General features: G+C 45.1%; 4 protein-coding genes and 1 pseudogene across 6 annotated transcripts in view; 3 read left to right on the top strand and 2 right to left on the bottom strand.

Moving 5' to 3' along the window:
* Positions 1–5,516: 5,516 nt before the first annotated feature.
* On the bottom strand, positions 5,517–5,998 carry Snx12-ps1 (sorting nexin 12, pseudogene 1; annotated as a pseudogene).
* Positions 5,884–22,663, top strand: part of Hbe1 (hemoglobin subunit epsilon 1) — a 177,272-nt gene continuing 160,492 nt past the window's right edge. Inside the window, exons 1-2 of one of the 3 annotated variants that reach the window (XM_039106648.2) lie at positions 5,884–6,052; positions 7,236–7,282. The gene's annotated coding sequence lies outside the window, so the exon portion shown is untranslated. Of the gene's footprint in view, positions 6,053–7,232; positions 7,283–22,663 lie in introns of those variants that run through there. The other 2 variants (XM_039106650.2, XM_063285351.1) reach the window with 2 other exon arrangements.
* Positions 9,008–9,955, bottom strand: Or51q1 (olfactory receptor family 51 subfamily Q member 1). The gene has a single exon (NM_001000161.1). It carries the CDS (start codon positions 9,953–9,955, stop codon positions 9,008–9,010), a length of 948 nt encoding a protein of 315 aa, NP_001000161.1.
* LOC134484818 (uncharacterized) lies at positions 11,455–20,896 on the top strand. The gene is made up of 3 exons (XM_063280714.1): positions 11,455–11,469; positions 15,235–17,320; positions 17,507–20,896. The coding sequence occupies exons 1-3, from the start codon at positions 11,455–11,457 to the stop codon at positions 18,847–18,849; spliced, it is 3,444 nt and encodes a 1,147-aa protein (XP_063136784.1). The 3' UTR covers positions 18,850–20,896.
* On the top strand, positions 18,927–20,592 carry LOC120099899 (MLV-related proviral Env polyprotein-like). Its single transcript, XM_063280713.1, has 2 exons — positions 18,927–20,190; positions 20,576–20,592. The coding sequence occupies exons 1-2, from the start codon at positions 18,927–18,929 to the stop codon at positions 20,590–20,592; spliced, it is 1,281 nt and encodes a 426-aa protein (XP_063136783.1).

Genomic DNA, 22,663 nt, shown 5'->3' with positions numbered 1-22,663 from the left:
ACAATATCTTTCTACAAATCCAGCATTACAAAGGATAATAAATGGTAAAGCCCAACATAAGGAGGCAAGGTATACCCTAGAAGAAGCAAGAAACTAATCGTCTTGGCAACAAAACAAAGAGAAGAAAAGCACACAAACATAACCTCACATCCAAATATGAATATAACAGGAAGCAATAATCACTATTCCTTAATATCGCTCAACATCAATGGCCTCAACTCCCCAATAAAAAGACATAGATTAACAAACTGGATACGCCACGAGGACCCTGCACTCTGCTGCCTACAAGAAACACACCTCAGAGACAAAGACAGACACTACCTCAGAGTGAAAGGCTGGAAAACAACATTCCAAGCAAATGGTCAGAAGAAGCAAGCTGGAGTAGCCATTCTAATATCAAATAAAATAAATTTTCAACTAAAATTCATCAAAAAAGATAAGGAAGGACACTTCATATTCATCTAAGGAAAAATCCACCAAGATGAACTCTCAATCCTAAATATCTATGCCCCAAATACAAGGGCACCTACATACGTAAAAGAAAACTTACTAAAGCTCAAAACACACATTGAACCTCACACAATAATAGTAGGAGACTTCAACACCCCACTCTCATCAATGGACAGACCATGGAAACAGAAATTAAACAGAGACGTAGACAGACTAAGAGAAGTCATGAGCCAAATAGACTTAACAGATATTTATAGAACATTCGATCCTAAAGGAAAAGGATATACCTTCTTCTCAGCTCCTCATGGTACTTTCTCCAAAATTGACCATATAATTGGTCAAAAAACGGGCCTCAACAGGTACAGAAAGATAGAAATAATCCCATGCGTGCTATCGGACCACCACGGCCTAAAACTGGTCTTCAATAACAATAAGGGAAGAATGCCCACATATACGTGGAAATTGAACAATGCTCTACTCAATGATAACCTGGTCAAGGAAGAAATAAAGAAAGAAATTAAAGACTTTTTAGAATTTAATGAAAATGAAGGTACAACATACCCAAACTTATGGGACACAATGAAAGCTGTGCTAAGAGGAAAACTCATAGCGCTGAGTGCCTGCAGAAAGAAACAGGAAAGAGCATATGTCAGCAGCTTGACAGCACACCTAAAAGCTCTAGAACAAAAAGAAGCAAACACACCTAGGAGGAGTAGAAGGCAGGAAATAATCAAACTCAGAGCTGAAATCAACCAAGTAGGAACAAAAAGGACCATAGAAAGAATCAATAGAACCAAAAGTTGGTTCTTTGAGAAAATCAACAAGATAGATAAACACTTAGCCAGACTAACGAGAGGACACAGAGAGTGTATCCAAATTAACAAAATCAGAAATGAAAAGGGAGACATAACTACAGATTCAGAGGAAATTCAAAAAATCATCAGATCTTACTATAAAAGCCTATATTCAACAAAACTTGAAAATCTTCAGGAAATGGACAATTTCCTAGACAGATACCAGGTATCGAAGTTAAATCAGGAACAGATAAACCAGTTAAACAACCCCATAACTCCTAAGGAAATAGAAGCAATCATTAAAGGTCTCCCAACCAAAAAGAGCCCAGGTCCAGACGGGTTTAGTGCATAATTCTATCAGACCTTCATAGAAGACCTCATACCAATATTATCCAAACTATTCCACAAAATTGAAACAGATGGAGCACTCCCGAATTCCTTCTATGAAGCCACAATTACTCTTATACCTAAACCACACAAAGACACAACAAAGAAAGAGAACTTCAGACCAATTTCCCTTATGAATATCGACGCAAAAATACTCAATAAAATTATGGCAAACCGAATTCAAGGGCACATCAAAACAATCATCCACCATGATCAAGTAGGCTTCATCCCAGGCATGCAGGGATGGTTTAATATACGGAAAGCCATCAACGTGATCCATTATATAAACAAACTGAAAGAACAAAACCACATGATCATTTCATTAGATGCTGAGAAAGCATTTGACAAAATTCAACACCCCTTCATGATAAAAGTCCTGGAAAGAATAGGAATTCAAGGCCCATACCTAAACATAGTAAAAGCCATATACAGCAAACCAGTTGCTAACATTAAACTAAATGGAGAGAAACTTGAAGCAATCCCACTAAAATAAGGGACTAGACAAGGCTGCCCACTCTCTCCCTACTTATTCAATACAGTTCTTGAAGTTCTAGCCAGAGCAACCAGACAACAAAAGGAGGTCAAGGGGATACAGATCGGAAAAGAAGAAGTCAAAATATCATTATTTGCAGATGATATGATAGTATATATAAGTGATCCCAAAAGTTCCACCAGAGAACTACTAAAGCTGATAAACAACTTCAGCAAAGTTGCTGGGTATAAAATTAACTCAAATAAATCAGTAGCCTTCCTCTACACAAAAGAGAAACAAGCCGAGAAAGAAATTAGGGAAACAACACCCTTCATAATAGACCCAAATAATATAAAGTACCTCGGTGTGACTTTAACCAAGCAAGTAAAAGATTTGTACAATAAGAACTTCAAGACTCTGAAGAAAGAAATTGAAGAAGTCCTCAGAAGATGGAAAGATCTCCCATGCTCATGGATTGGCAGGATTAATATAGTAAAAATGCCCATTTTACCAAAAGCGATCTACAGATTCAATGCAATCCCCATCAAAATACCAATCCAATTCTTCAAAGAGTTAGACAGAACAATTTGCAAATTCATCTGGAATAACAAAAAACCCAGGATAGCTAAAACTATCCTCAACAATAAAAGGACTTCAGGGGGAATCACTGTCCCTGAAATCAAGCAGTATTACAGAGCAATAGTGATAAAAACTGCATGGTATTGGTACAGAGACAGACAGATAGACCAATGGAACAGAATTGAAGACCCAGAAATGAACCCACACACCTATGGGCACTTGATTTTTGACAAAGGAGCCAAAACCATCCAATGGAAAAAGGATAGCATTTTCAGCAAATCGTGCTGGTTCAACTGGAGGTCAACATGTAGAAGAATGCAGATCGATCCATCCTTATCACCCTGTACAAAGCTTAAGTCCAAGTGGATCAAGGACCTCCACATCAAACCAGATACACTCAAACTAATAGAAGAAAAACTAGGGAAGCATCTGGAACACATGGGCACTGGAAAAAATTTCCTGAACAAAACACCAATGGCTTATGCTCTAAGATCAAGAATCGACAAATGGGATCTCATAAAACTGCAAAGCTTCTGTAAGGCAAAGGACACTGTGGTTAGGATAAAACGGCAAACAACAGATTGGGAAAAGATCTTTACCAATCCTACAACAGATAGAGGCCTTATATCCAAAATATACAAAGAACTCAAGAAGTTAGACCACAGGGAAACAAATAACCCTATTAAAAAAATGGGGCTCAGAGCTAAACAAAGAATTCACAGGTGAGGAATGCCGAATGGCGGAGAAACACCTAAAGAAATGTTCAACATCTTTAGTCATAAGGGAAATGCAAATCAAAACAACCCTGAGATTTCACTTCACACCAGTGAGAATGGCTAAGATCAAAAACTCAGGGGACAACAGATGCTGGCGAGGATGTGGAGAAAGAGGAACACTCCTCCATTGTTGGTGGGACTGCAGACTGGCACAGCCATTCTGGAAATCAGTCTGGAGGTTCCTCAGAAAATTGGACATTGAACTTCCTGAGGATCCAGCTATACCTCTCTTGGGCATATACCCACAAGATGCCCCAACATATAAAAAAGACATGTGCTCCACTATGTTCATCGCAGCCTTATTTATAATAACCAGAACCTGGAAAAAACCCAGATGCCCTTCAACAGAGGAATGGATACAGAAAATGTGGTACATCTACACAATGGAATATTACTCAGCTATCCAAAACAATGACTTTATGAAATTCGTAGGCAAATGATTGGAACTGGAAAATATCATCCTGTGTGAGGTAACCGAATCACAGAAAAACACACATGGTATGTACTCATTGATAAGTGGCTATTAGCCCAAATGCTTGAATTACCCTAGATGCCTAGAACAAATGAAACTCAAGATGGATGATCAAAATGTGAATGCTTCACTCCTTCTTTAAAAGGGGAACAAGAATACCCTTGGCAGGGAATAGAGAGGCAAAGATAAAAACAGACACAGAAGGAACACCCATTCAGAGCCTGCCCCACATGTGGCCCATGCATATACAGTCATCCAATTAGACAAGATGGATGAAGCAAAGAAGTGCAGGCCGACAGGAGCCGGATGTAGATCTCTCCCGAGAGACACAGCCAGAATACAGCAAATACAGAGGCGAATGCCAGCAGCAAACCACTGAATTGAGAATAGGACCCCCGTTGAAGGAATCAGAGAAAGAACTGGAAGAGCTTGAAGGGGCTCGAGACCCCATAGGTACAACAATGCCAAGCAACCAGAGCTTCCAGGGACTAAGCCACTACCTAAAGACTAAACATGGACTGACCCTGGACTCTGACCTCATAGGTAGCAATAAATATCCTAGTAAGAGCACCAGTGGAAGGGGAAGCCCTAGGTCCTGCTAAGACTGAACCCCCAGTGAACTAGATTGTTGGCGGGAGGGCGGCAAGGGGGGGAGGGTGGGGAGGGGAACGCCCATAAAGAAGGGGAGGAGGGAGGGGGATGTTTGCCCGGAAACCGGGAAAGGGAATAACACTCGAAATGTATATAAGAAATACTCAAGTTAATAAAAAAAAAAGTTGCTCTTATCCCTTAAAACCCACAAAGCTAACCCATAAAGAAACAAGGCCTTAAGGAGGGAGTACTGCTGGCCCATACTGACTCATTAGTTAGTGAATAAAATATAGCCAGCCAGACTAGGGAGCCATAAAGGGATAGGGGCTAAGCAATAGGAGCCCCCTACTACCCGATGGCTTTTTGACTTTGCAGTAACTGTGATGATGGGCCCAGAAAACCCGTACATCCTGCTCCACACTTCGGACCGCTTAAACTCTAGGGTTGCTGCCATGAAAAGCAACAAGGGGAAGGATAAACAAACAAACCAAAACCTGCTGAGAAAACTGGGAGTACTCTTAGAAAAAAATAAATTTTGGGTTTCTACCACCTTCCTCCAAAAGAAAAGTTTTCATACAGGTAGGAAAAGCAGGGATCCTTCCTGTTCAGTGTTCCTGGTTAAACCTAAGAATAAGAGAAAGGCCCCAGACTTGCAGCATCAGTAATACATCCCGGTGCCTCACCAGCACAACCCCCCCCCCAAGGTAGCCTTCTGGTATTGGTAAAATGCCCAAGAAATTGCCTTCTAGTCCAATCCCTTACCGACCCCAACCCCAAGCAAAGAACATCTACCTGTGGTTTCCCACCTCTCTTCAGAGCAGAGTTACTAGTAGAGCACCCACACGGTGTAGTCTGGTACCAAGGGGCACAATGCAAGAAGATCTATGAAGCCAGAGGATGGGTGGCCAACTTCAGATCAAAAAGAGAGAGAGGCTTAGTGTAAAAATCAATTCATTTCAGCATGGAAAGTAGAGGGCAAGTGGTGAGAGGGGCTCCTACTGGAGCACCTTCCCAGGGACATAGTTCCTATCAATTGCCTCCTCCTGCAGGAACGTGTGTAGACAGCGTTCATTCTGAGCCAATTGGTACCCAGCAATCTTGTTAATCTTGTTAATAAACTGTTCAAGACCTTGCCTCCTTTCTTCAATGAAAGATTCCTCATCTCCTCGGAAAGGGAGCTGCCAATTCAAGGCTTTCTCAGGCAGTGTGGTACTACGATCTTACTATCTCGCTCCAGCTCATTTTCAGCCACTCAAAGACACTATAGCGTCGCCGTACACAGGATTCTTTCAGCTTAAAGATGGGGAGGTTTGTCCACTTGCGAACCTCATAGGTGGTAAAGCGCGTGCAGCCCACGCCCACTTGTGGATTAAAGATGTCTATCTCCAGGAAGTTACTAGGCGGCCCCGTAAGCATCAGTCAGGTCCTGGGGCTTCAAGTTAAGGCGCCGAGTGTCATCCACTGCCCTGTCTGACATCTTTCCAAAGAAGAGACCTGTACCGGCGAAGGGGCTGTGAGACAGAGGCCTGAGGCAAGAGCACAGAGAACCTTCTTTTTTTTCCTCCATCTTTATTAACTTGGGTATTTCTTACTTACATTTCAATTGTTATTCCCCTTCCCGGTTTCCAGGCCAACATCCCCCTAACCCCTCCCCTTCTATGTGGGTGTTCCCCTCCCCATCCTCCCTCCATTACCGCCCTCCCCCCAACAATCACGATCACTGGGGGTTCAGTCTTGGCAGGACCAAGGGCTTCCCCTTCCACTGGTGCTCTTACTAGGCTATTCATTGCTACCTATGCGGTTGGAGTCCAGGGTCAGTCCATGTATAGTCTTTGGGTAGTGGCTTAGTCCCTGGAAGCTCTGATTGGTTGGCATTGTTGTTTATATGGGGTCTCAAGCTCCTTCAAGCTCTTTCAGTCCTTTCTCTGATTCCTTCAACAGGGGTCCTGTTCTCAGTTCAGTGGTTTGCTGCTGGCATTCGCCTATGTATTTGCTGTATTCTGGCTGTGTCTCTCAGGAGAGATGAGAACGTTCTCTAAAAGATATTTACAGGGGCTGGGGATTTAGCTCAGTGGTAGAGCGCTTACCTAGGAAGCGCAAGGCTCGGGGTTTGGTCCCCAGCTCCGAAAAAAAGAACCAAAAAAAAAAAAAAGATATTTACATCAATGTTTTTGTTGCTGCTAACTAATTTTTAAAATTGTTGCTCCAACCAAGTTTTGACTGTGAAATATATTTTTGTGCTTGAAATTATTTTAATGTTTATTCTATTATAAATATGTGTGACAAAATGCACATGCATATTTAAATATGTGTTTCCAACATAACTATCCTGTGCTATTTTTAAAGAGCACATGAATTTGAAAGAGAGCAAGTCAAGTATAAGAGGGTTTGAAGGAATGAAAGAGAAGGGCAGAGTGATATAATAATAATCTCAGAAATAAAAGAAATGATTTTTAAAAATTGAAAAATGCATTCATTATATAATTTATGTAAATAATATAAGCATTAAAATGTATATATTACATTTAAAAATCTGGTAAGGAACTAATCTGTTAATTAGATAAATGGGCTTTGATCCCAGATAACTATTTGTTAATACACGAAACCTAGGCCAACCTGCATTTTACTTTCTCTTCTTCCAGTTAATGTTAATTCTAGAAAGCTTGAAAACAGAAACCATAAAGTGACCTCAGCTTTCTTTTGTTACTTCCCAGAGACATTGTTGAGTGGATTCTTCTGGAACCAAATCACACCGAACTCAGTGAGTTTACATGAACTCTGGATTTTTTTAAACTGTTTCTTGAACTTCTATTTTCCCAAACTCCCAGCTTCTCTAACATATTTCACTTCAGTCTTGATAGGCAGTGTTAATTTGTCTTTCCATGTACCACCAATATTTGTCTGCTATTCTTTAATTGGTTTCCTAGTCCATGAAGTTTTTTCCATTACTGTAGGTAGAAATTATATAAACTCTTGCATTTAATTAAATTCTAGCATTTAGTATTGAAACATGAAGCAAGCGCTTCTTGGCATCAGCAATAGTGTGGTGGGTTGGTGTCTGCAGATGGGATGGGTCCCTAGGTGGAGCAGTCTCTGGTATACTCTTCAGTTTCTGTTCCATTTTTCGTCCCTGTTTTTCCTTTGTACAGGAACATTTCTGGGTTAAAAATATTCAGGTGCTTTGGGTGGCCCCAGACCTCAACTGGGAGCTGTGCCTCTCTACTGGAGGTGGTCTCTACAGGTTATATCTCCCCTTTGCTGGGTATTTCGTCTAAAGTCACCACCATTGGCTCCTGGGAGTCTCTTGCTTCCCTGGAGTCTGGGATTTTCTAGTGACTACCCCAGTTCCCAGTTCCCCATCCCCTTCTGCTACATTTTCTATTGAATTTCCTGATCCTTTGTACTTCTCCCCTGTCCCCTTCAATATCTTTTCCTACCCCCCATTTCCCCTTCCCGCTCCTCTCTCCAACCTTGGTCACTCCTTCCCTCTACCTCTTGTAATTATTTTGTTCCCTGTTCTATGTAACACTGAAGCATCTACACTTTGATCTTCCTTCTTTTTAAGCTACATAATGTTTGTGGGTTATTTCAGGAGTATTCTGAGCTTTTGGTCTAAAATGCATTTATCAATGAGTCTAATATGGCTGTTCCTTGAGAGGTTCTACCAGCACCGGACCAGTACAGATGCAGATCCTTACAGTTAACAATTGCACTGAGCCCAGGGACCCCAATGGAAGATCTAGGAAGTAGTGAAAGAACGGAAGGGGATTTCAAAAACATAAGATGAACCATATCAAGTAACTGACCACCCAGAGCTCCCAGTGATTAAACCACCATTCAAAGAATATACATGGAGAGAGCCAGGACTCCAGATTCACAAGTAGTAAAGGATGGCCTTACCTGACATCAACCAGGAGGGAGGGAAGCTTGATTCACCAGCATGGGGGGATACTAGAGGGATGAGGCAGGAGTGGGAGAATGGGTGGAGGAGTATCCTCATGAGGCAAAGGAGAGGGGATGATGGTGGATGGGATGGGGGATTGGTAACCAGTAGGGGGATATCATTTGAAATGTAAATGATTAAAATAAAAATAAATAATCAACTAACTCACACCAAAAAAGAGACATGCAAAAGTTATAGCTCCAGTGAGCGTGTTTAGACCTTATAAGAATTTTGAGTTTGTAAAATGAAATATGTACATTTCCATATGTTCAAAACACTGTGAAGAAAAAGAATACCTTTATATTTTAAAAATGTTTTTCTTCATTTCAAAAGCAAGTGGTTAGAGCAAAGCAAACCTAAGCCTTAAAAATATCTCTTTTAATTTCCAGTCAACCAATGATGTCTCTTGTATTAGCTGGGAATATCTATAAAGCAAGTGTTCCACTTCACATCCTTGCTATGAACAATTTTGTAGCAGTAATGTTTATGCTTGACCCCATGTTACTTATGTAAAATTAGTCTTTTCAATATGAATTTCAGTCTTCAGTGAACCTTTCTTTGCAAGAGAAGTCGAGTGATTCCCTGGCGGATCTGCTTGGTCTTTGCACTGTAAATGATGGGGTTCATCACAGGAGGTGCCAGCAGGTAGATATTGGCCATGAGAACATGGACCAGTGGAGAGACATGCTTGGCAAAGCGGTGAGTCATAGACACACCAACCATGGGTACATAGAGAACCAGAACTGCCAGTATGTGGGACAGACAGTTGTTGAGAGCCCGGAGTCGATCAGCCCAAGTGGCTGTGTTCAGGACACTTTTCAGGATAAGTGCATAGGAGAGTACAATGAGCAGAGGGTCTAATACAATAATGAGCAGGACCAAAGCAAATCCATACCATCTGTTGACCCTGATGTCAGCGCAGACCAGGTGAATCATATCCTGATGGAGGCAGTAAGAGTGAGAAAGAAGGTGGGAATGGCAGAAGGGCAGGCGCTTGAGCAGGAAAAGGGAGGGAAGAACAGCCAAGACACAGCGGCAAATGATGGCGAACCCTATTCTACCAATGACCTCACTGGTGAGGATGGAGGCATAGTGGAGTGGGCGACAGATGGCCACATAACGGTCAAAGGACATGGCCAATAAAACAGATGACTCCATGAAGGAGAACCCGTGGAGGAAGAATAACTGTGCAAAGCAGGCCTCAAAGCTGATTTCCCGAATGTTGAACCAGAGAAGCTGCATGACAGTAGGCAGTGTGGTAAGAGTGAGGCCCAGGTCAGTGAGGGCCAGCATGGAGAGGAAGAGGTACATGGGCTGGTGGAGAGATGGCTCTGTGCGGATGACGGTTAGGATGGTGGTGTTGCCCATGATGGAAATGGTGTAGAGGCAGAAGAAGGGGATGGAGATCCAGAGATGGATAGCCTCAAATCCTGGGATGCCCGTGAGGATGAAGTAGAAAGGATCATGAGTAGTGTTAGTTACTTCTGACATACTTGATGGATGCAACATACAGAATCTGTAATCCACATTAAAAACAGTATCAGTATGATATCATTGTTCATTCAAGATTCCTCCTGAGAAATTCAATAGAGTTATTCAACAGCCAGAAGGTGAACACTGAGAATTCTTCTATAGATTTTTATTCATGACAAACTCATTTCTTTCAACTTGGATTTCTTCAGCTATGTTTTAAAAAGTAGTTCTATATTTTCTCTGGTAGGATATACCAGATATGATGACTCTTCCATATGTACCTGTACATACATACATTTTTGCTAACTGAAATTGATCTTATTAGAATTTTAAACAAGCAAAGAAGCAAACCCAAAATTTTTGTCTCTCTTGTACCTGACCAATATCACGGAAAGATGATTTGTTTAGTGCTCCGTGACATTTACTCAGATGGAATTGTGTTTAAATTGGAAAGTACCAAGATTTCTTCCAGGTATCTGGCTTCAGCAATTGTGCGAAGTATAATGATAATTTTTCTTTTATGGAGCACAGGAGTAGGAATGAACTCTGGAGGTAACATCCTAGGTTTGCCTTGTACGTCAAGAGTTTAATATTCATAGGTACAGTCCACAAGGACTGGCTCATAGATGAATGCCCAATGATACAGGGAGAAGTCTTTGGAACTTCTAATTGATTGCATGTAGGTGGAAACTAGAAGTTAACATGATAATGCAGACCAGAACTTCAGAAAAAGGAGAAAAAAGAACATTAAGATAGTTTAGTTAAAATCTATTTGTAAGGAAATCTAAAATTTAGTAATTAAATACAACTGAAAGAGGAAGCAATGGGCATTGTGTAAAAAGAACTTTTCTGTAAAAGAAACACTTACAAAGGCATTTTGGCCTTAGTAGAGTAATGGGAAGTGAAGCCTAGATGTAGTGGTCTGAGGGAAGAATTAATGAGCAACTTTGGAGAGCTTGGATAGATTAAGGAGTCTCAAAGGGCTCTCTACACTGCCTCTAGAGGATGAATACAGATCTTACTCTGTAAATCTAACCAATGAATGGGTCTAACTTTTTGGAATGTTGAATGAATAAAAATGGATATGTTTATCAGGAACCTACAAGTATTTAATTATTTCTTATAATTATACTACCTCATGTCCCCCAAGAGATCCATAAATGCCAACTTTACAACTCTGGGAAAACTCACTTAAGAATTTGAGCAGTAGTAGCTACATCAACAGCAGCAGCAGCAGCAGCAGCAGCAGCAGCAGCAGCAGCAGCAGCAGCAGCAGCAGCAGCAGCAGCAACAACAACATCAATAACATAAAATTGGGGGAAATGGAAAAAAACTAAAAACAGAAACGAATTTCTTTCAATGAGGAAAAATTAAAGTATTTACAAGTTTTTTTCCCTTTAAGTCAATGTAATTTAAAATCTAGAAACTGTTCCATAAAAAATAAATATAGGCAAATACTTCAAAATGAAATTTTCATAAGATAGAAAATTATGCAGAAGTTATAGACACCAGTGAGAATGACCAAAAGAATGGTAAAGAGGAAGAATGCCAATAAACCATAAATCAAAAGACAAGTCACCATAGCTAAGGTTTTTGAAGCTCTCCTAGTACAAAGTATTAATAATCCACATAAATTGATTCATTTTTATATTTAACAACTTAGAAATAGTTGAAGAAAAGCATCCAAATTACAGATGTGTTTGTCATTTGTAAAACAGTAAAAAAAAGAAATCTGAGATGAATCATGTTGGACCCTCCATCCCCGAGTACTTTGCAAGGACAAGATTGTTCACCCAACCAGGAATTAAGCAGAGCATGTTGGATTCTTAAGGCTATCTAGCCTGATTTGAGAACAGTGAGGACTCAGGATTATTTATTTATTTATTTATTTATTTATTTATTTATTTATTTATTTATTTGGGACATAGTTTCTCTGTGTAAACCTGGCTGTCCTCGAAGTCAATTTATAGAAGAGCCTGGCCTTGAATTCACAGAGATCCTCCTGTTCTCTGGAGTACTAGGATTAAAGGTGTGCACCACTACCACCTGACTCCCAGGCACTTTTGAATAGAGATTAATATAGACTCAATATCTCTTTCGTTTTTCTAGATGTTAGACATATTTTCTTTTTAAATGTATATGATCTTTCCCTCTGTTTTTATACTTCTGCTTGCTTTGATTGGTCAGTGCAAATAGTCATAATGGAATATATTTCATTTTGAAAGTTTTATATTTATAAGATATTAGAGCTCAATGAAAAACACTGAGAGTGACAAGCTCTATGGAGAAGACCATAGAATGCCAAGAGATCAAAAGGCTCATTGTTTGATTTCCATACCTGAAAGACCCCAGCTTAGCAGCAGTAACGCCATTTTGCAAGGCTGTACTTAAGATGACTGGTTCAGGGAAAGGTTAGAACACTGAGTATACAGCGGCTGCCAAGCAGGAGATGTTTGGTTGAAGGCCTGGCAACAGGATGACTGGGGTTGAGCACCTGACAATAAGAAAAAGCCCCGGGAGAGGTCCCACACCCTGGTGGGGGGCCGAGTCAGTTGTTATGTTTCAAGAAGGTAGCTTGGAAACTTGCCCCCAGGCTAAACTCTTGGGGGGCCAAGTCAGCCGTTATGTTTCAAGAAGGTAGCTAGGAAACTTGCCCCCGGGCTAAACTCTTGGGGGGCCGAGTCAGCCGTTATGTTTCAGGAAGGTAGCTAGGAAACTTGCCCCCGGGCTGAACCCTTTGGGGGCCGAGTCAGCCGTTATGTTTCAGGAAGGTAGCTAGGAAACATTAGAATCCACCAATGATATCCCTGTAACCATGCATCTGCTTCTGTATGCTTGCTTCTGCTCCCCAAAATCCTATAAAAAAGCCCATCCTTGGTTCCGTGGGCGCGCCAGTCCCCCGAGCGACTGAAGCGCCCACAGGTACCTGTGTATCCCGACAATAAATCAAATCCTCTTGCTGATTGCATCCTGTGGTGTCTCGGCCTGGTCATTGAAGTTGGAGGGTCTCCATCCCGAGGGAAAGTTCTCCCTGAGAGCTTTTCATTTGGTGCGTTGGCCGGGAAAGGAGATCCTCCACCCAGGGACCACCGACCACCCACTGGGAGGTAAGCCGGCCGACGTCTGTCTGTCTGTCTAATTTTGTCTCGTTCTACCTTATTCTGTCTGTTCTGTGAGCGCTCAGCCAGGTCTGTTCTGTGGGCGCTCAGCCAAGTCTGTTCTGTGAGCGCTCAGCCAGGTTCTGTGAGCGCTCAGCCAGGTCTGTTCTGTGGGCGCTCAGCCAAGTCTGTTCTGTGAGCGCTCAGCCAGGTTCTGTGAGCACTCAGCCAGGTCTGTTCTGTGAGTGCTCAGCCAGGTTGTTTGGAATTTGGGCGGGACGAAGAAGGAGCTGACGAGCTCGGACTTCTCGCCCCGCAGCCCTGGAAGACGTTCCAAGGGTGCTAGGGGCCCGACTTTTCGGGCCCCAATCTGGGAGAGGAGAAAGATCCGGACTAACGGCACCTCTGTCTGTATTTTTGGCTTTCAGAGGGCCCCGGACCTTTGCCACCTCCATCTGAGAAAGATCCGGACTAACGGCACTCTGTATTTTTGGCTTTCAGAGGGCCCCGGACTTTTGCCACCTCTATCTGACTTTTTGCTTTCAGTTTGGTACCAAAGCCGTGCAGCACGCCTGTCTGTTGTTTGTTTGACTGTTGGTGTTGTTTGTTTTCTCTGTGTTCTAATCTTCCTTAGAACTAACATGGGACAGTCCCTAACAACGCCCCTAAGTCTCACTCTTGATCATTGGAAAGACGTCCACGACCGGGCACACAACCAGTCCGTCGAGGTTAAAAAAGGAAAATGGCAGACTCTCTGCACATCCGAGTGGCCCACCTTCGGAGCCGGATGGCCAGTGAATGGCACATTTAATAAGATCATTATTTTACAGGTTAAAGATCGGGTCGTCCACGGACATCCTGACCAGGTTCCTTATATTATCACTTGGGAGAGTCTTGCCTTATACCCCCCCCCCTTGGGCGGAACCCTTCGTGGACCCGAATTGGCCTCCCCTCAACCCCCAGCTTGTCCCCTCGGCCCCGCCCGGTTTGCTGGCCCCGTCTTCCTCTCTCTACCCCACTCTAATTAAATCAGAGCCTTCTAAGAAACCTGTCCTCCCGGCAGACTCAAACTCCCCTCTCATAGATCTTCTCTCTGAAGATCCTCCTCCCCCATATCGTTTACCTACAGGCCCGGCTGAAACGGAGGAGGCAGAGCTGCCGGCCAGATCAGTTGCCGGGCCACAGTCTGATAAGGGTTTCTCCCCTGTCGCAGGGAGATTGCGCAATAAGCGCGAGGTGATGCCAGATACAACCTCCCAGGCTTTTCCACTTAGACAGGGAACCGGTGGCCAGACCCAATACTGGCCGTTTTCAGCAGCTGACATTTACAATTGGAAACAACACAACCCTTCTTTCTCCAAAGATCCGGTGGCACTCACCGACCTAATAGAATCTGTTTTACTTACCCACCAGCCTACTTGGGATGACTGCCAACAGCTCTTACAGGCTCTCTTAACCTCAGAAGAAAAACAAAGAGTGTTCCTAGAGGCCAGAAAGCATGTTCTGGGAGATGATGGGCGTCCCACCCAGCTGCCTGAGGAAATTGATGCTGCATTCCCACTTAAGAGACCAAACTGGGATTTTAATACAGCCGAAGGTAAGGGACACCTACGCCTTTATCGCCAGTTGCTTCTAGCGGGTCTCCGAGGGGCTACACGACGCCCTACTAATTTGGCTCAGGTAAAACAGGTATTACAGGAAGCAGGGGAAACTCCCTCCGCCTTTCTAGAGAGACTTAAGGAGGCCTACCGTATGTACACTCCCTATGACCCAGATGACCCAGGACAAATGACGAGTGTCTCTATGTCCTTCATCTGGCAGGCTGCTCCAGATATCAGGACTAAGTTACAGAGGTTAGAAAATTTGCAGGGCTATACATTACAGGATTTACTTAAAGAAGCTGAAAGGATTTTTAATAAGAGAGAGACACAAGAAGAAAAAGAAGATAGAGTTCGCAGAGAGAGGGAAGAGAGAGATAAAAAAAGAAACAAAGAACTAAGTCGAATCTTGGCCGCCATAGTTCAGGGCCAAGAAAGGAAGGGAGATAGGGGGGGAGCTCGAAAGGGGCTGAAGCTGGATAAAGATCAATGTGGCTATTGCAAAGAGAAAGGGCACTGGGCCAGAGAGTGCCCCAAGAAGCCTGGCGGACCCCGAAAGCCTCGACCACGAACCTCCCTCTTGGCGCTAGATAAAGATTAGGGAGGTCAGGGCCAGGAGTCCCCCCCTGAGCCCAGGGTAACGCTTAAAGTTGGGGGGCAGCCGGTTACTTTCCTGGTAGACACAGGAGCCCAGCATTCAGTCCTCACTCAAGCTTCAGGACAACTCAGCGACCGGACGGCCTGGGTACAAGGAGCTACTGGTGAGAAACAATACCGATGGACTACGGACCGCCGGGTTCAGCTGGCTACCGGTAAGGTGACCCATTCCTTCTTACATGTTCCGGACTGCCCGTACCCTCTGCTGGGCCGTGACCTGCTCACCAAACTAAAAGCACAAATTCATTTTGAGGAAGGAGGGGCCCAAATAACTGGCCCCCACGGAACTCCCCTTCAAGTTCTAACCCTACAATTAGAGGATGAATATAGACTATATGAACTGGGACAGGACAAGCCACAATCCCAAGAAATAGGCACTTGGGTCACGAATTTTCCACTGGCTTGGGCAGAGACTGGTGGGATGGGGTTGGCGCTCCAACAGCCCCCCTTAATTATACAGTTAAAGGCCACTGCAACTCCAGTCTCCATAAAACAATACCCTCTGTCACATGAAGCTTATCAAGGCATAAGGCCTCACATTACGAGGCTTCTGGATCAAGGCATCCTAGTTCCCTGCCGGTCGCCTTGGAATACGCCTCTTCTGCCTGTAAAGAAACCCGGCACTGGAGATTATAGGCCAGTACAAGACTTGAGAGAGGTCAACAAGAGGGTAGAAGATATTCATCCGACTGTTCCAAACCCTTACAATTTGCTCAGTACACTGCCCCCTACACACACTTGGTATACGGTTTTGGACCTGAAAGATGCCTTCTTTTGCCTCCGGCTGAGCCCGAAAAGCCAACCCTTATTTGCCTTTGAGTGGAAAGACCCTGAAGTAGGGCTTTCAGGACAATTAACTTGGACAAGACTGCCTCAAGGGTTTAAAAACAGCCCAACGCTCTTTGATGAGGCCTTACATCGGGACTTAGCTGACTTTAGGGTTCAGCATCCCACCCTCATACTCCTGCAATATGTAGATGACCTCCTCCTAGCGGCCACTTCTGAAACTGCATGCCAACGGGGAACTGAATCCCTCTTACAGACTTTGGGACAATTGGGCTACCGAGCCTCTGCCAAAAAGGCTCAAATTTGCCAGACCCAGGTTACTTATTTAGGCTACCAGCTACGGGATGGACAGCGATGGCTGACCCCGGCCAGGAGACAGACTGTGGCCGGCATCCCTGCCCCCAAGAATGGCCGACAGCTACGAGAGTTCTTGGGGACAGCGGGATTCTGCCGCCTCTGGATTCCTGGGTTTGCTGAAATGGCAGCCCCTTTGTACCCCCTCACTAAACCGGGGGTGCTCTTCCAGTGGGGACCAGAGCAGCAAAAAGCATTTGAAAACATCAAACAGGCCTTATTGTCCTCCCCTGCCTTGGGTCTCCCTGATATTACCAAACCTTTTGAACTGTTCATCGATGAGAAACAGGGGTATGCTAAAGGGGTCCTAACACAAAGGTTGGGACCCTGGAAACGCCCTGTAGCCTACCTGTCTAAGAAATTGGACCCTGTGGCCTCCGGCTGGCCACCGTGCCTAAGGATGGTGGCTGCTATTGCTGTCCTGATCAAGGATGCTGGAAAATTGACTTTGGGACAGCCACTCACCATCCTAGCACCCCACGCAGTGGAGGCCTTGGTAAAGCAGCCCCCAGACCGCTGGCTCTCTAATTCCCGCATGACCCACTACCAAGCCTTGTTACTGGATGCAGAACGGGTTCAGTTTGGGCCCGTAGTCGCCCTCAATCCTGCCACCTTGCTTCCTCTACCAGAGGAGGCAGAACAACATGACTGCCTACAAATCCTCGCAGAAGTACATGGAACCAGGCCGGACCTATCGGACCAGCCTCTTCAGAATGCTGACCACACATGGTACACGGATGGCAGCAGCTTCTTGGCAGAGGGAGAGCGAAAGGCTGGAGCTGCGGTCACTACGGAGGACAAAGTAATTTGGGCAAAAGCCCTGCCTGCTGGTACCTCCGCACAACGGGCTGAACTCATCGCCTTGACTCAGGCGCTCAAGATGGCAAAAGGTAAGAGGCTAAATGTATATACAGACAGCCGCTATGCCTTTGCCACGGCACACATCCACGGGGAGATCTACCGGAGGCGGGGGCTGCTCACATCTGAGGGTAAAGATATTAAAAATAAGGCTGAAATTCTGGCCCTCTTAGAAGCCCTATTCTTGCCCAAAAGACTGAGTATTATGTATTGTCCAGGACACCAGAAGGGGCACAACCCAGAGGCACGAGGAAACCGGCTGGCCGATGCCACGGCGCGAGAAGTGGCCATGAGCAAACAAATCTTACCCTTAAATAGCCCAGACCAACCCACGCCCCCACCAGTGGGACAAACCAGTTGGGTTTATGCCCATGAGGACATAGAGCTCCTAGAAAAAATGGGGGCCATCTACCACCCTCAACTAAAACAGTGGGTCTACAAAGGAAAGACAGTTATGCCAATAAAAATGACTTTTGAATTGATCTCTTTTTTACACAAATTAACCCATTTGGGGTTTAAGAAGATGAAAACCTTACTAGATCGGGAAGAGATAAATCTGTGGTTTTTGAATCGGGACAAAGCGATACAAAAGGTGACTGAGAGTTGCAAAGCGTGCGCTCAGGTTAACCCGGGAAGGACCATGATTGGACAAGGAGTTCGTCCTAGGGGACACCGTCCCGGCATCCATTGGGAAATTGATTTTACTGAAATTAAACCAGGTATGTATGGATACAAGTATCTCCTAGTGTTTGTAGACACCTTCTCAGGATGGGTCGAAGCCTTCCCCACAAAGCACGAGACTGCAAAAATGGTCACCAAGAAGCTCCTCGAGGAAATCTTTCCCAGGTATGGCATGCCTCAAGCGTTGGGGTCGGACAACGGGCCCGCTTTCGTCTCCCACGTAAGTCAGTTGGTGGCCAAATTGCTGGGGATTGATTGGAAATTACATTGTGCCTATAGACCCCAGAGTTCAGGTCAGGTAGAACGCATGAATAGAACAATTAAGGAGACTTTATCCAAACTTACGCTTGCAACTGGCTCAAAGGATTGGGTGACCCTCCTTCCCCTAGTTCTCTATCGGGCCCGGAATACCCCGGGCCCCCATGGTCTAACTCCTTTTGAAATAATGTATGGAGCACCACCCCCATTTGTCCATTTCTTTGATTCAAACATTGCTGATTTCACTGACAGCCCTTCTCTGAGGGCCCATTTACAGGCCCTACAGATTGTGCAGAAAGACGTCTGGAGACCTTTGGCCGCTGCTTACCAGGACGAGCTTGAGCATCCGGTGGTGCCACACCCGTTCCAGATTGGAGACACCGTGTGGGTGCGCAGACACCAGACCAAGAATCTCGAGCCACGGTGGAAAGGACCCTACACCGTCCTCCTGACTACCCCGACCGCCCTAAAGGTAGACGGAGTCGCGGCTTGGATCCACGCATCACACGTCAAGGCAGTCCGGTCTGAGGAATTGACTAATCACAACACTACACCCCAGACATGGAGAGTTCAGCGCACTCCAAACCCCTTAAAGTTAAAACTCCTACGTGGCTCCTCCTAGTCCTTTTGTGGCCTAGAGTCAGTGGGGGAATAAGCCCCCACCACATTTATAACATTACCTGGATAGTCACTAATCTCATGACAGGAAGGCTGGCTAATGCTACCTCCGTAAGGGGGACACTGGCCGATGCCTTCCCTCCCTTATACTTTGACCTTTGTGATGTGATAGACTACAAGTGGGAGCCTGGCACTACCCATAATTGGCATCCCTCAACCACCTACTATGGTTGCGGTCCGGCTTCCCACAGCAAAGAGATCTACGTTTGCCCTGGACACAGAGTGAGCCGGCAGTGCGGAGGGCCGGGGAGTGGGTACTGTGCCCAGTGGGGATGTGAGACTACTGGGGATGCGTATTGGAAGCCATCCTCATCTTGGGACCTGATAACTCTGAAACGAGACGGTCGGCCTCCTTACACCTTGTGTAAACGGGACGCGAAATGCAATCCCCTCGTCCTCCACTTCACCGACTCAGGTAGAAGAGCGACCTGGGACGGGCCCAAATCTTGGGGCCTGCGCTTATACGTCACAGGGACCGATCCGGTGGGTCTGTTCTCTCTAAATAGACAAGTCTCTCCCCTGGCCACTCGACCCATTGGACCCAACCCAGTTCTACCAGATCAGAAGCCTCCCTCGCTCCCGGCACAAGCCCAACCCCCGTCATTGCCTAAGGTCACCCAGGCCCCTGGTAGTACTCCCACAAGCCCCTTCTCCACAACGGGGGGCTCCACCATTTTGATCTCCCCATCGCCAGGCACCGGGGATCGATTATTCAATTTGGTGGCTGGTGCATATCTGGCTCTCAACTATTCAGACCCTTTTAGGACTCAGGAGTGCTGGTTGTGTCTCGTTTCCGGTCCGCCCTATTATGAAGGGGTAGCAGTCATTGGAAATTACACCAACCTGACTGCTGCCCCAGACAGTTGTGCCAATACCCCCAGCCACAGACTAACTCTGCCCGAGGTCTCGGGACGAGGGCTCTGCTTGGGGAATGTACCCCCCACACACCAGACCCTCTGCAACACCACTCAGAAGATTCCCATCGGGAACTACTTCCTGGCAGCCCCAAAAGGCACATACTGGGCCTGCAATACCGGACTAACACCCTGTATCTCAGCCACAGTCCTCAACCAATCCTCTGACTATTGTGTATTAGTAGAAATTTGGCCCAAAGTCACCTACCATGAATCCGAGTATATATACTCGTTTTTTGAGAAACAGACTCGTTTTCGACGAGAGCCTGCCACCCTGACTTTAGCTTTACTCCTAGGAGGAATCACCTTGGGGGGAGTGGCCGCGGGTATAGGGACCGGGACCACTGCACTCATTGAAACTGGCCATTTCCGTCAGTTACAAGCAGCCATGAATGCAGATCTTAAAGCTATAGAAGAGTCTGTGAGTGCATTAGAAAAGTCCTTAACATCGTTGTCTGAAGTGGTCCTCCAAAATAGACGAGGGCTAGATATGTTGTTCCTCCGCGAGGGTGGATTATGTGCTGCTCTAAAAGAAGAGTGCTGTTTCTATGCAGACCATACTGGAATAGTAAGAGATAATATGGCTAAGCTTCGAGAACGCCTGGCCCAAAGACAAAAACTGTTTGATTCCCAACAGGGATGGTTCGAGGGGTGGTTTAACCGATCCCCTTGGTTTGCTACCCTCCTGTCTACCCTGATGGGACCCCTACTTATTCTTCTCCTAATTCTTCTTTTTGGACCCTGCATCCTTAATAGGCTGGTACAGTTCATGAGGGATAGACTTTCAGTCATTCAGACCCTCGTACTGACGCAGCAGTACCATAGGCTGAGACAACAAGAGACAGAAATTTCTTGACCAAGTTGAGTGAAAGATTTCACTCAAAGTTAGCAAAAAAATGGGGGAATGAAAGACCCCAGCTTAGCAGCAGTAACGCCATTTTGCAAGGCTGTACTTAAGATGACTGGTTCAGGGAAAGGTTAGAACACTGAGTATACAGCGGCTGCCAAGCAGGAGATGTTTGGTTGAAGGCCTGGCAACAGGATGACTGGGGTTGAGCACCTGACAATAAGAAAAAGCCCCGGGAGAGGTCCCACACCCTGGTGGGGGGCCGAGTCAGTTGTTATGTTTCAAGAAGGTAGCTTGGAAACTTGCCCCCAGGCTAAACTCTTGGGGGGCCGAGTCAGCCGTTATGTTTCAAGAAGGTAGCTAGGAAACTTGCCCCCGGGCTAAACTCTTGGGGGGCCGAGTCAGCCGTTATGTTTCAGGAAGGTAGCTAGGAAACTTGCCCCCGGGCTGAACCCTTTGGGGGCCGAGTCAGCCGTTATGTTTCAGGAAGGTAGCTAGGAAACATTAGAATCCACCAATGATATCCCTGTAACCATGCATCTGCTTCTGTATGCTTGCTTCTGCTCCCCAAAATCCTATAAAAAAGCCCATCCTTGGTTCCGTGGGCGCGCCAGTCCCCCGAGCGACTGAAGCGCCCACAGGTACCTGTGTATCCCGACAATAAATCAAATCCTCTTGCTGATTGCATCCTGTGGTGTCTCGGCCTGGTCATTGAAGTTGGAGGGTCTCCATCCCGAGGGAAAGTTCTCCCTGAGAGCTTTTCATACCCTTTATGAACAATTGAAAGTTAACTCTCTGAGGTGACACTGTATACCTTAATTTCTACAGTGATTTCTTTTGAAAACCTTCTATGTAGCCTTATATGTAGAATGTGTGATTGTGTTGAAGTTAAATACAACCAGGACAGTCTGTGTGGTAAGCCAGTAATCACTGGGGATGTCAGAGAACAGGAGAGAACCGTGAAATATATAACTCCTGTGTTATAATTGCGTGTGCCTGCACAAGCATGCGTGCATGTGCAAACACACACACACACACACACACACACACACACACACACACACACACACACACCAAGGTTCTGAATATGGCAGATAATATGGTATGGAAAGCCAGGAAATCTTTAGGAAATTAGTCTACTAGGTTCTCTGTAGTTTGAGTAGCAATTTGAAAGGGTGGAAAAAGGGTTAAGTTGGGACACAAGTATATGCTATGAATATGAATCCTCTGTGGTCCTACAGAGGTGGGCCTGGTTGTAGGTATAATGGGAATTGAGCCAAGAAAGGGGATGAAATCCAATGCCTTGTAAAGAGAATGGAGATTTCACAAGACCTTAAGCCAAGGAGAGACACCATTAGCACAAGTATTAGCAGAGGTGCCATGGGCAGGGGGACCTCTGGATAAAGGAGTAAATTAGTGGATAGTACACGTTCTGAGGAGAGAATGTATTTGTGTGTGTTTACGAATTTGTGAGTGTGTGTGAATACAGGTTTGCAAGTGAGTACATGTATTTGAGCATGTGTATCCATGTATGGGTGACACCTAGAGGTATACCCAAAGCCAGTGAATTTATATTAAGAAGGAACAAAGACTGATGGAAGCATAGAATGAAGAGAGAGGAGGAGGAAAGAGCAGAGAACTAGGCTTAGTATTGGTAAAATGTGGCAATACTCTTCCTCTGCTGCACATAAAACACATAATAGTCTATTGAGTAATTCTGCACATGGGTCAATTCTTTGGCCAATCCTACCAGGAGAGAAAATGATGCCTGCTTGCTTGTAGGATTGTTTATTTAGCTCTTCATGCCCTTTCTAGTTCTGCTTCTTCTTTACTCTGTTCTTGTGTGCTCATGTCTGGACTGAGTAACTCACAGAACTGTTTCTCTTCCATCAGCTTGTCCTTAACTGACAAGCACTCATTTAGGGGACACTGTAACATCCAATCCCCACAGGGTGCTTGCTGATTTCTGTTCATTCCTTTCATCTATTGTCTTTGTC

This window comes from Rattus norvegicus, chromosome 1 (genome assembly GCF_036323735.1).
Source record: "Rattus norvegicus strain BN/NHsdMcwi chromosome 1, GRCr8, whole genome shotgun sequence".
Classification (NCBI taxonomy): Eukaryota; Metazoa; Chordata; class Mammalia; order Rodentia; family Muridae; genus Rattus; species Rattus norvegicus.
Note: the sequence above shows the minus strand (reverse complement) of the source record. Positions and strands in the feature narration are given on the sequence as shown.